Source organism: Enoplosus armatus, chromosome 15 (genome assembly GCF_043641665.1).
Source record: "Enoplosus armatus isolate fEnoArm2 chromosome 15, fEnoArm2.hap1, whole genome shotgun sequence".
NCBI lineage: Eukaryota > Metazoa > Chordata > Actinopteri > Centrarchiformes > Enoplosidae > Enoplosus > Enoplosus armatus.
Window position 1 is genome coordinate 18,173,528 of NC_092194.1, and position 13,573 is coordinate 18,187,100.

At 39.8% G+C, this 13,573-nt stretch overlaps 2 protein-coding genes across 2 annotated transcripts in view; both read left to right on the forward strand.

The window, feature by feature from the left end:
• Positions 1-10,409, forward strand: part of pacs2 (phosphofurin acidic cluster sorting protein 2) — a 50,796-nt gene extending 40,387 nt beyond the window's left edge. Inside the window, exons 10-24 of the mRNA XM_070919836.1 lie at positions 95-185; positions 650-721; positions 1,137-1,261; positions 1,566-1,698; positions 1,888-1,992; positions 2,244-2,350; positions 2,520-2,674; positions 2,949-3,059; positions 3,254-3,362; positions 7,837-7,879; positions 7,995-8,037; positions 8,174-8,309; positions 8,643-8,863; positions 9,223-9,336; positions 10,291-10,409. Of these exons, the coding sequence (XP_070775937.1) occupies positions 95-185; positions 650-721; positions 1,137-1,261; positions 1,566-1,698; positions 1,888-1,992; positions 2,244-2,350; positions 2,520-2,674; positions 2,949-3,059; positions 3,254-3,362; positions 7,837-7,879; positions 7,995-8,037; positions 8,174-8,309; positions 8,643-8,863; positions 9,223-9,336; positions 10,291-10,409 (1,684 nt within the window). The remainder of the gene's footprint in view (positions 1-94; positions 186-649; positions 722-1,136; positions 1,262-1,565; positions 1,699-1,887; positions 1,993-2,243; positions 2,351-2,519; positions 2,675-2,948; positions 3,060-3,253; positions 3,363-7,836; positions 7,880-7,994; positions 8,038-8,173; positions 8,310-8,642; positions 8,864-9,222; positions 9,337-10,290) is intronic.
• The window catches only part of LOC139297253 (synaptojanin-2-binding protein-like), a 161,387-nt gene that overhangs the window by 66,163 nt on the left and 81,651 nt on the right, over positions 1-13,573 (forward strand). The window lies entirely within an intron of this gene.

Here is a 13,573-nt window from a genome sequence, read left to right on the forward strand (position 1 = left end):
TCAGAGACTGGTGCTGGTCGAGTTTAGGAGACTGAGTTGAGATAAACTGATTTTGTTTTCTTTACTTGAGTCCAGATTGTTTCTTGTGTTTCAGGCCATATTTCGAGGGTCTCTCCCTCTCCAGCTCTCAAACTGAGATCGGCAGCATCCACAGCAGCCGGAGCCACAGGGAGCCTCCCAGCCCGGTGAGGCCGACGTTGCTGCAACATCACAGGGATTAACACGATGTCTAAACAGTCCTAAATAATTTATAACTGCAGTTTGCCTTCTGTATGTGTGACTTCTGGCTACCAATATCACAGTGAAACAGTTGCAGGCCGACCAGTGTAACCACTGAACTGCAAGGACAGTCGATGAGCAAATCCACTGGAGCAGAAAGGCGTTAATTGTCCAGTTTAATGGCATCTTTCACTGAAGTACAGAAGAGTAGAATTTCACTTCCTCCACTCTTTTCCCATCAGTCCGCAGGTTTAAACCAGTTATAATGTGATCACTGGTTTGTTTATGAAACTGTAGGCCTTCTGTTGAACCAAGAATCCATCACGAGATGTTGAATAAAACAATGCTTTGCTTTCTGTGAAATAAAACCCCGCCGGGACTCCATCAAAACCTGGTAATGTTTATTATTCTTCTCACCATCTCATTCCAGATTGACCCAGATAAAACCAAGAGTGGAGGGGCCAAATTTCCAGATGACAATGTGTCTGATAACGTCTCCTTTGTGAGTATCAACTCTTAAATCAGCTTGAGATCAATAACCGGCATCAGTCCTATTATTATAAGTCAATATTTTGAGGAAAAACATGGAAACATTTGTCTTCTGGGTCTTGAAAGTACAGAAATTGCACATTTGTGAAGTTAGGGTCTATATGACTGTATATTCTCTGAGGCTGCAGTGCCACAGTCACTTCCCCTGCTGGAGGAAGACATTTTAACTGTTAATGGTCAAGTTTGCAGTCAAAAACACTGAGACACAATTACAATCATAATGGATAACAACTAAAATCCAGTGGGACAGTCGGGACATTTAAGGTGTGAAAAAGTGTTATTTTGAAAAGAAAAATGCATGAACACGTCCATCCGCTCTTACCTCATAAACCCTGTTGTTGTTTTTCTCCCTTTCTGTTTTCTCTCAGGAGCAGCCGGAGGCGGTGACGCCGACCACAGAGCTGGAGATGGACAACATGGACACATTTTTAGAGAGACTGCCACCAAGTGGCAAAATGACCAAGACAGAGTCCCTAATCATTTCATCCAACAGGTAACAAGAATAATCCACTTCTTTAAAGGGCCGGTGCGTCTACAGCGTGGTTTTTAAAGCTGACATAAGTCTTCATGATGGAAATTCACAGAAAACAAAATGACGGATGTACCGAACTTATACGGTGTGAATATTGTCTTTTAAAGGGGGGAAATAGTGAATAACCTTTTGATTGTATTTAATATTGGTGGATTTGTGCCGTTCTGTGAGATCAGGGATTATGCTTCCTGTTGTTGACCATTACATCACCGCCTCTGATTCTCGCGCTCCTCCATCTCTCTTCCTCTGCTGTTTTCATTTTCAGGCAGGAACCGAAGTTGGCAGGAAGGCGAGGTAGGAGCACGTCGCTGAAGGAGCGGCAGCCCAGCAGGCCGCAGAACGAGAGGGCCAACAGCCTGGACAATGAGCGGTCCCTGGACACACGATGCCACCTGCAGGTAGGAGGAGGGAACTGCAGGACAATCCAAACATTTTCTTTACCACAGTCTTTAATTCCTTTAATTCATTAATTCCTGGCAAAACACCTTAAAGTTTTGAATCTGGAAGAATTAATGATAAATGGTTATGGTCCATAAATCAAAAATATGAGTCCTTATTTTAACCCAAAGGTCTCTTATTTTAACTAGATCCCAAGAAAGACAGTGTATGACCAACTGAACCACATCCTGGTGTCTGATAACCACCTCCCAGACAGCATCATTCTCATCAACACGTCAGACTGGCAGGGCCAGGTAAGGAAGACCTTAATGCACTTAATTCTTGCCTTACAAAATGTTTCGGAGAGCTGTGGATAGATGTTAAATCTGCCATTTTTAAAAAGTTACACAGACTCTTGAAAGTAATTGTTTAGAAAGTATGAATTATTATGTTAAAGGATAGATGGTAATAAATGATTTAACCAATACATTTATGAGGTCATACACTTTTCACTTTTACTTTTTGCCACTCATCTGTGTCTTCCACCCCCCCCACCCCCTCTCAGTACCTCTCAGATATGCTGCAAAACCACCATCTACCAGTGGTCTGCACCTGCACCACGGCCGACATCCAAGCTGCATTCAACACCATCGTCTCCCGCATACAGAGATTGTAAGTCGGCCATCATATTCGCTGTGTCACACTTTAAAGCACATAGCTACAGACTGTTTGAATAAATGGTGATTAATATGAAGAGTTTATAGTGTGTCCCATTTCCCTGACCCAAATCTGATGGTATCGATTGGGAAACAGCAAGCTGTCTATTTATTTTCTTTCCTAGTTGCAACTGTAACTCCCAGACGCCCATTCCCATAAAGATCGCAGTGGCTGGAGCGCAGCACTACCTCAGTGCTGTTCTGAGGCTTTTTGTGGATCACCTTTCCCATAAGACCCCTGACTGGCTCGGCTACATGAGGTTCCTTATCATCCCCCTAGGTTGGTAACAGCCTAATCCTAATGTTACTCTCATGTTTTTTTGTTATTTTTGTAATATTAAAAGGTGTTCTGGTAGCCTGTCTACTGCTATTTTTTCACCAGAAAAGAAAACTTTGTGATGTAAAGCAAACCCACAAATTGTCCTACTGGCAACAAACCAGAGGAGCCTCCAGTCTTCTCACTATTTGTTTTATTTGTTTACATCAGGTATAATAATTTATCACTGCACCTTTTAAAGCTGGTTGTTGTTGTTGTTTTTCTTTGATCGGTTTAGGTGCACATCCAGTCTCCAAATATCTCGGCACTATTGACTATCGATACAACAGTTTGTTCCAAGATGCTGCCTGGAGGGACCTGTTTCACAAGCCAGAGGCTCCTGTTATTGGTGGGCTCTTATGTCTTTTTGTAGTTTACAGTGGTCTTTAAAGAACACCTACAATCAGGGGAACTGGTCATTTTGCCTCTAAGTTACAGAATTTAGATTTGAAATTGAAAAATGAATATGAACATTTTAATTAATGCGTCTGACTGTATTCAGGTCGGAGGTAGAATATTTATGAATCACTGTGTCTTGTGCAGCCCAGGAGAACCCGGACGTGGTGTCAAGGGTCACTCAGTACATGGTGGGAGCTAACGGAGCTCACCAGCTTCCCATCGCAGAGGCCATGCTCACCTACAAACAGAAGAGGTATGTTGTCTTTTCTTTTCAGGACTTCACCCTCGTTTGATAAACAGACCTGAAAAAATGTCCCTCTGAGCTGTACAGAAGTGGGACACAAGTTAAGTCTGAGGGTTTCATCTAACAAATGCTTCTAATGCAGAGCTTTCAGTGGTTTTTCAAAAGGGGATTGAATTGTTCTGTAAAAGACTGACTCTGTGAACAATCCATGCGATACTTTAGCTCGCTTTTCAAAATACATAAATACATTTTTGGACATTATTTACATTTATTAAAATGACAAGGAGGCACAATATATAAACCAATGCATATTGTTTGCAGATTTTGTAGCAGAGCCAAGCTAGCAAAATGTCGAACTATTGCTTTGAGTCCCTATAAGACGTACAACACAGTCATTAATCTTGTAAACATACACCTCAAGTCCACAAGAGTAAAAAATAAAAACAGTTAGCCCAACAGTAATAATTAGTTACGTAGCAACACATTAGCTTGAGGCAGCTAGCTTAGCGGTTAGCTTGGGCAGCACTAAACTGATTGCAGAAAAAAAAGAAAAACATATTCAACTAACTAAAAAAAAAATCAACAATCAAAAAACAGCAAGGGGAACAACAAGAGCAGTAATGTTAGATAAATAATATTCGCTTGGTCACAGAGCTGACAAAATGGCGGACGCAGCAATGTCAGTTAGCTGCTCTGGAATTGTGCCAGGAGCGGTTGCCACTAGCAACAGAATGTTCAACGGTTAGCAAGTGATGAGTCTGTTCAGGATGTGTGAAATAAAATGTATAAAACATATATGACAATTGTGTTACAGTCTGTTTTCAACCCCCTTTTGAAAAACAAATTGGGGTGAAAGTTTCACTAACGTTGTGGAGTTTGTGTGGGAGTGTCTAACGTGGGGGAGTCTGTCTTCTAAACATCACTGTCTTTCCATCACTGTGTGTGTGTGTGTGAGCGCGTGTGAATAACATGTTTTATCCTTTTGTTGTATTTTTTCTTTTCTTTCTTTGAAGGAAAAAGAGCTTTCATTTTGATTTTGCAGTAAGGTATTGTGGTCAATTGAGTTTGTTTCTCACGTAGCTTGGTGATTCATGCGCTTTCTGTGTGTTGGAGCCATTTCCCCCTGACCCGTCTCAACCTTTGCTGGAGCTTGCCACTTTAACAGCTACTACGTTTTTTTTGTTTGTTTGTTTGTTTTTTTTATATTAACAACTTGAGGCATAAACTTCTCAGATAAGACTGAACTCTGCTATCCTGGCCACAGCTCAGAGTTATAAAGAACAGAAGCACACAGACACCATGAGATTTCTTGAACTAAGTTGTTATTTAGAAGTAAACTTCTTTTTTTTTATCAGTCTAGACACAAGAGATGCAATAAAGAAGAGCGTCTTATCCCTACCAAAACACTTTGTCCTTGTTGTCCAAATGAAATTGTGATTCACCTGCATGTAACCACAATTTCCACATGTGGTCAGTTCCTACCCAAATGAACATTTTGTGAGAAAATACAAGGATCACAATCAAAGAAATGTGGACTCTTCAACATTAGATCTCCTGCCTCTCATCTGTTTGATATCCTTTGGTGTGAACTGATAGCAGAGAGGCTGTGCTCATGTCATGTCACATGATTTCTGGGTAGTAAAATGTATTTCTTGCTGCATTCTTTTAGCTGCCAAACGCAAAATCATCTGGTGCAGCTTCAATTCCCAAAGCTGCAACACAGCAAATACTCTTGATTTGAAGATGTATACTTCTTAAAGGAGTAAAGAGCTCTGATGAGTAAAAACAACATTTTATGGGGACTATTTCAGTCACTGTCACCTGTCAGGAAATAGTCCCTCACATAATTCCACCAACAACAAACATTGTTACGACGAGCTTTACAGATTCTGGTAGGCAGGTTTTGTCACCGCTGGACAGAGCTAGGCTAGCTGCTTACTGCTGTTTACAGTCTTTATGCTAAGCTAAGCTAACCACCTCTTGGCTGTAACCATATTTACTGTACAGACATGAGTGTGGTATCAATCTTCTCCTCCAATTCTCAGGAAGAAAGCAAATTAGCGTATTTCCCAAAATGTCGAACCATTCCTTTAAGTGCATAAATGATGAGTTTCTAGTCCCAATCCAACATCTGTGTGCTCTTGTTGTGAAAATTATTATTCCTGAATTTCCTCAATAAAGAAATATAATTCTGACTTCTCAGTTTCTACTCCAAACGATCATCAGAGTAAAATGCGCTGATAAAGTGGCAAGAAAATCAGCTCTTCCCGTCCGTGGAGCTTTGTCTTCTGTTTCTTCCTCCCTGCTGTTTCTGCTCCATGTGCTTCTGGCCATCCATGTCTGTCTGTTATTTGTCAAGTTAGAAGTAGAAAACCTGCAAACTGTCAGTAAAATGACAAAGTCGAAGTGCAATTAACACTTCTTTTGTAATGTAATCACAAATCTCAACCACCAACATCAACATTTAAGTTACATGTTTGGTTCATTGAGTTCTACTGTCACCATCAAATGTGTCATAATCGACTGAAGTGTCCTCAGTGCTACTGGGCCTGTTTTAAAATTATATATATATTCAATTCACTTTTATGTTTTAATTCTACAGTTTTAGAATTCTGATTGACTGTAAAATATGCGTATAGACTTTAGTTTTAAATGTGGCAGAGCTGAGTGTATTTTTGTCAGGTGGCTCTAACATTTGGTTTTCACATAAAATATCAAGAAGTTTAAAGTTTAAAAATGTCTGAGTTTAAATTGAGCTTAGAAATTATTAGGAAATTATTAGGAAAAAGATGGACCTGTAAAATAAAGTGTTATCGACTTATACAACTGTGCAAAAGTACAAGGTGTTTAGAAACAGGAGAAAAACATGGCATGGAGATGTACGAATGAAAATATTTTGAATACAGAAACACATTTTCATAATGAAACACATGAAATAACATTAATAACTGGCTGTGACAAAGGTTTTTGCTGGTAGCTTCAACAATAATAATATTAATTTTAATTATGTAGCATCAACAGTAAGACGAGGAATAAAAAGTAAATAAAATCCTATATCTTAAAGATAAAATATATGTAATATATATATATAATAACAGTAAATTGCAATAAAATGTCATCAGTTAAAATTAAAAGTATTAAGATTTAAAAGAAGATACTGCCTGAGCCTGAGATCCTTTCCCAGCTGAGGGGCCTGTCACCCTTATAATAAGACCCCTTTTATCATGTGCATTAATGATAACGGTAACATCATCATACATTCTGTAATGTACAACAATGCAGACACTAAGCAGATACTAATTCCACTTACTCCTACCCAGAAACTAGTTTTGACAGAGATGCAGAACTAGATTTGACGTTTATCTGAAAAGTGCATGTGTTGTGTCCATAGTTCTACGTCCATCCACATGGATTGACATGCATGTACGTCTTTTAACTGATATATTTGACACATTTAAGCCAATATGTGGATCAAACACACCAGACAGAATTCATGAGTTCTGTCATAATTCATCCCTTGCAAGACGAGATGAACATAAATCACTCGCATACCAGGCAGACATCCGGCTTTCTCTCTCTGGCTGCTCTGAAACTGATCACAGCAGCGATGTGTTGTGTTGGGAAAACAAAAAAGTGGCCTTGATGTGCAAACTGTGACCTACTGTAGACTGTCTTCTCTCTTTCTCTCCCCTCCTCTGTAGTCTCTCTGTTTCTTCCCTGGGGGGGCGATGGCAGGTTTCTTCAAGGCAAGAGCAACAACCTTTCACATCATCAAACGTCTTTACATTTAGAAAACATAGAACTAGAACCATTCAGGCTATTTTTCTGGTCATTGCCAGGAAAATAGTTCATGGAAGGCTTGTGAGTGTAGTCATGCTACTACCGCTCAAAGGTAGTGCATGGGACCGGAGAAGTTTTGGATGTAGGTTGGTGCTCTTCCTTCTCATCCACTTCTTTATGACTTGGTAGTTTAGTTGTTCCCCTGATGGACTTGCTGCCTCCTGAATGCCCCTCCTGACTTTGATTTGGTAGATCCAGTCTCTCTCTAATATAACTGGATGGCTTTATTGGAGACCTCGAAGCGGCCGTTAGCTTGCATGTCTTGCTCTCTGCTTCTCCAGCTGCAATAAGGGGCCCGCAGCCGGGAACTGAATCTGTTGGAGTGGAGGTTTAAAGTGCAGCATGCTCTGATTCTGTTGCATATTCTCTATGCAATGGAAGACAAAAGTCAACATTTGCAAGTTACTAATTGCTAGATGTCAATGTTACTAACTGTAGATGCCATTTCTTTAAATTGTAATCGTTTAGGATCTTTTATATTTCAGAGCCATGTTTTAGAAATGCTTGTAGATATTAGTCCCTTTAGATTCAATTAGATTTTTCATCTGTACGTAATTGATTTCCTTTTTACCATGACATGTTGATTACTTTCTTTCCTCCTTTTTACCTGGACTCCTTTTTGGCCTCTGCTGCCTCTCCACAGCCCTGATGAGGACTCATGTCAGAAATTCATCCCTTTCATTGGGGTAAGTAGCCTCTGTATTTCACTATTTGCCCCAAATATTCACTGTGCGTCGATGTTGCCTTCGTCCAGATGAATGTTTTAGCTCATGACTTTTCCCTCTGTTTTGAATTCGGCAGATGGTGAAAGTCGGCCTGGTGGAGCAAACATCTGCAACGTCAGGCAAGCAATACGTTTGTTTATGGATGTTTGACATTTAAAAATGTAAAAAGAAAAAAGTGTTTTCACCCAAGCGCGTTTGCACATTTGCAACCAAACAAAGGTAGCTCATTGCTCCATCACCTGTTTCCTCCCTCAGGAGACTCTGATGATGCAGCACCTCTGAGCTCCTCGCTGCTCTCCTCCACCCCTCCACAAGTATCACCCGCACTCAAAGAGGCGTCGCCAACCCCACCCTCCTCTCCCTCTGTCACCTCCAGCTTCTGTGCTTACAGGTATCATGTGATGACCGGTGACGAGCTCTTTCAGCAAAATGGAGTAGAAAATGTCACCTCTCTGTAAATTTGAATATAAAAATTACATATTTTTCTTTTGGCTTCAAAGAAACAGTTCAACATTTTGGGAAGTACAATTATTTACTATCATGCAGAGAGAGCTATAGATGTTAAGTAGATGTTCAGATCAATTTTCTTATATAACTGCTTTAAATTACAGCGCTATCTACTTCTCATATTTACAGATTTAGCTACTTGAACTCGTATGTGAGCTATTCTATTTAACAGCAAAGGTATTTCCACGATATCCACCTTACTGACCGTTTCCTGTAGTTCTGTAGGTCAGGCGGAGCTGATGGGCCTTCAGGTGGACTACTGGGTGGCTCCAACGGAAAGGAAGAAAGACATGGAGAAGCGGGACTCCTCCTCCAAAAACACTCTGAAGTGCAATTTCCGCTCGCTGCAGGTCAGCCGGCTGCCACTGGGGGGCGCAGAGCCGAGCACCCAGCCCACCATGTCCATGACTGTGGTGACCAAGGAGAAGAATAAGAAGGGTAAACTGCACTCCTGTGTTGTCCAGGTGGACTGATGCATGAGTGTTTCTTTGGATTTGCCTTAAAGCCTTAAAGGAATAGTTCACCTCAAAATGACACCTTTTATTGTATTTTAAACCCATTTAAAAGTCTTTGTTATCTGAATATTAGTCATTAAATCACACTTTATAGAGAATGTGAAAGAATCATATTACAGGATATCCACAGGACTGGATGTGATCTGATCAAATCCAGTCTTTTACAGCTCGACCTCGAACGCTGCACCAAAAGGCCAAATGTCATTTAATCCTCAGAGAGCAGAAAGACTCTGAATCCCTCATTTACTCACAGCGTGCATCTCTGTTGTTGCCTTCTGCCAGTCATGTTCCTGCCAAAAAAGAGCAAAGACAAGGAGGTGGAGTCGAAGAGTCAAGTGATCGAGGGCATCAGCCGGCTCATCTGCACTGCCAAGCACCAGCAGACCATGCTGAGAGGTACTTGTCTACACAGACCTCCTGCCCTGACATGTCCTCAACAGCACACACGTCCTCAGAGATGTTTTGTTCTGTGCAGTTTTGTCAGATTTTGACGACATATTCTGTTACTGTAATAGGCTTTGTGGAGAGTGCTGTAATTCAAAATACAGCAATTTCAATTTCAAAAGTGTGACATCGCAGAAACCTCCGGTTTAAATTTGATGAATTTTGGAAATATATTGTGTTTTTAACTTGATATATGTGATAGCCAGATAGACACGTTATAATTACAGGCAGGTTTTTCCAAATATTTCTGTTATTTTTCTACATTATATATTTTATTTCTGTATCAACATTTCTAATGTGAGTATCTCATCTGATTCTACATTGTTTTGTGGGACTACTGTCATTAATTAATTCCACACTAAAAAATCAGCTGAGTTTAGTAAACGCACAGTTAAGTTTGTCACTTTTTCAGTGTGAACAAGCTACATGTGGTATGGATTGGGACCTACTATGTGCTAATAGCATTAAGTATACTGTGCAGTCTTTGTCGTGCAGTGCTGTCTTTTGGCAGTTCATATTTTATTTATTTAGATTTATAGGCCACTGAACCTCTTGATACTAAAAGGAAATGATAAAAGATCTGTGTCAAGCTCATAAAGCCTGCAGCTGCAACATGATTACATCATGAAATGATCAATATCATTTTCATCTGAAAACATAAGGTGAGTTTTTTGTTTTGTTTTCTGAGCTTGTGTGGGACTTGTTAAGCTGCTCTCTTCCATTTTGTCCCTTTTTTCAACCACAAGTAGTTCCTCCATTTCAGGATGCTTGCTTGGATTGTTGCACAATAGTGTCTTTCACCGCCACGCTTAAAACTAGAAAGATTTTGGTCTTCTTAACATACAGGAGTGGGGATAAGCTTTTTGATCTATGTGTAACTATAATGTTTGTTTTCCTCCTCTGCAGTACTGATCGACGGCGTCGAGTGGAACGATGTCAAGTTTTTCCAGCTGGCGGCTCAGTGGTCCTCGCACGTCAAACACTTCCCCATCGGGATCTTTGGACATTCAAAAGGCCCTTACTAGCAGCACCTAAGAGACTGAAACACTGAGGACAGCCCCCCCCCTTACCTTTCCCTCGTGCCAACAGCTTTTAACCCCCTCCTCCCAACTTTCCCCATGCACACTTCTTCTATTCTGTCTTAATTTAAGCTCCTGCTTTCACCCGTTTGTGGCATTTGTCCGATTATTTAATCTTTTGCGTGTTTTTTTAATTTTCTATTTATGTAAAAACGTCTCGAGGCAAAGCTGCCAAGGGAATATTTCTTTACTCAGCTTTTTAAAAGAAAAGTACTGCTGATGTTTTATAGACTTTTGAGAAAAAAACAAAAAACAACCTGATTGAATAATAATTTGAAGTTACTTCTAACCTTTAACTTACTGTACCGAGGTTTCACCCGCTGCCATCATTTCTTTTTATTTGGTGAAGTTGGTTTTAAGCACTCGGCCAGCACATTTAATCAAGAATATATTTTAAAAAAACAAGAGCAGCTGCCTTGTAATGAAGTCGAAGAGGTGATGGTCATCTTATTTTATAATCATGACGATGGAATTTTAGATTCTCAATTTAATCGTCTTAACCCTGAAGAAGAAAAAAGTAAACGGCCCCTGACCTTTGTCTCTCTACACTCAATGAAGAAGTCTTATGTGCAATAGACTGAATACTGTGTGAATGTGATTCTGAATAGTAACCTGGCACTGTTAGAAGATTACACTCTGCTCCTAGTCTACGTAACCCCTTCTCGCCTTTACTTTCTGCTCCTGGTAAATTGGCTTGAGGTTTGAAGAGTTTTGCTCCAAAGTCAGACATGTAATCGGGAAATAATTAATAGCACAAAATGAACGACTTTATAGATGCAAGTACAGACTTAAAGAAATACATAAACCTAACCCTTTCTTACCAAGAGTTAGATGACCACCCTAATATCCAAACAGCAAGAGCCAGCAGTAGATTAGCTTAGTTTAGCATAAAGACTTCAAACGGGGGAAACACCTAGCCCTGAGCTAGGCTCTGTCCAAGGGTTACAAAATCAATCTACCAGCACCTCTAAAGCTTCTTAATTAACATGCCATATCTTTACAAACCGAAGTGTAAAAAAAACAAGTTGTGGTTTTACGAGGGGGGTTTACAGGAAATACTCCGGCACATAACCCCCCGATAAACCATGTTGTACACTCCTGTTTTTGTAAGGATTACACAAAAGAGGAATAAATACATTTGTTATCTTCAGAGCTATGCTAGCCGTTTCCCCCTGTATCCAGTCTTTATACTAAGCAAAGCTAGCCGGCTGCTGGCAAACAGCTAGGCTCTGATTGACAGTCACAAAATCTGCCAACCAGTGTCTCTAAAGCTCACTAATTAACACGTTAGCTATATCTCTCTATATAAAACTGAGCCAGGCTAGCTGTTTCCCTGTTTCCAGTCTTCGTGCTAAGCTAAGCCAAGCTAAGCGGCTGCTGGCTGCTAACTCTCGGCAAGAAAGCAAATACGTTTATTTCCCAAAATGTCTAGCTATTAGCTAGCTAAGCTTGGTTTATAAAATGAAACACAGTTTACAGAGTGGTTCCTCTGTGTTAAACAGTTTTATCCCTCCAATGTTTATTTTAGAGACAACTCTTCCTCCTCGAGCCCCACACTCCTCCAACACACTCCATATCTTTTGCTAAAAGCAAATGGTACTTTTTGCCAAAGGAATACTCATCAACTGCAGCTCACTCGTTACCTGTGTGGTATTATAGAAGACTTCATAATGTAGAGGTGAATGTATTGAAGGTACCTTAATGTAAAGCACTTTTAAATGTTTGTCCATTATAGATTAGTGTATTAAATCTACCCGGGAACCTGCAGGTACGACTGACTGTGGTTCAAAGAGGCACATAAGACAGACACTGTGTCTGTCATTATATCTGAGCTGAACAGCAGCACAAGCAGTGATGACCCGGCATTGTTTATATGCAAAGCAAACCGAGCACCTGTATCTTCTCAGTGCTGTGTAATATCACTTTATGCTCTGTGTGAGGCCTCGTTGGACTATTTAGATTTTAGTTTAATATTCTGTAAGGTTAGCTTACAATGTGTATGTGATGTTAACAATTCAAAAAATGTTCTGTCAGTAGATTTTGCTCAATCTTTTGTTGACTGTTAAGCAACAGCTTATAAAATGTCTTTCAGTAGCAGTTTCATCATAACCTTTGCCAATGTCTTGATAAGTGCCTAAATTGCTTAATTTTGACAAATCAACATAAATTATTTGTTCCTGGCTAACATGGTGCTGATTCTGATCCAACAACAACGAAATATCTCAATACACTGCTTTGATTTTGCAGAATAAACTTATGCAGTCAAAGCTTGTTCTTTTGGAGGGAGGGAAAATCACACTCGGCTCTCCAACATGGGTTTGAATTAATTGAAAAGAACACTACAGCCCATTCACGTTGAGCATACATTTGTTAAATAGAAGATGTTATAGATGTTTTGGTTTTTCATGTTATTTCAGAGAAAGGCTTGTTGAAACTGAAAGTTCCCTAAAGACTACCACTGTAATCCCAAAACTTGGAGTAATAAAACTACTATACACACTAAAATGTACTTTTCTTTCCAGGTGTGACTTATTAAGTTTCCTGATCAAGGAACTGGATTAAATCATGTGTTGTAGTGGTAAATGTAAAGATGAATCGGCTACGTAAAATCCAGTCAGTGAAGGCAACATATGCATGAACAACCAATGAACAAGTTATGTTATTTCCAGAGGTTCGAAGTTCAGACTTTGGAAGCAGCAGCTGAGGAAACAATCTCAAGGTCTTTAGCTGTCAGTCATATCTCGTGATCTTTATCTACAGAACAACTCAACTACTGTTTCTAAGGTCAAGAATAAACTTTGGACCTCAGCTTTTAAGCCAACAGAGCTGAGAACATTTTAACAACAACGATTCCGTGACAACTTCATCTGCTGGTGAAGATCATGTGATCGGATCGAAAGCTCCAGATACTTCAGCTACTAAATGCACCGTGTGCTGAGATTGTTTTCTCAAATGTTATTTCCTCTTAAAATCTATAAATTACACCAGTTTGATATCAGCAGTGGTGAAAGAAGTACTCACACCATGTACTTCAGTAAATGTAGTAATACTGCAATGTGAAAATACTATGCTAAAATACTCAAGTAAAAGCACAGAAGTATTATCAGCAA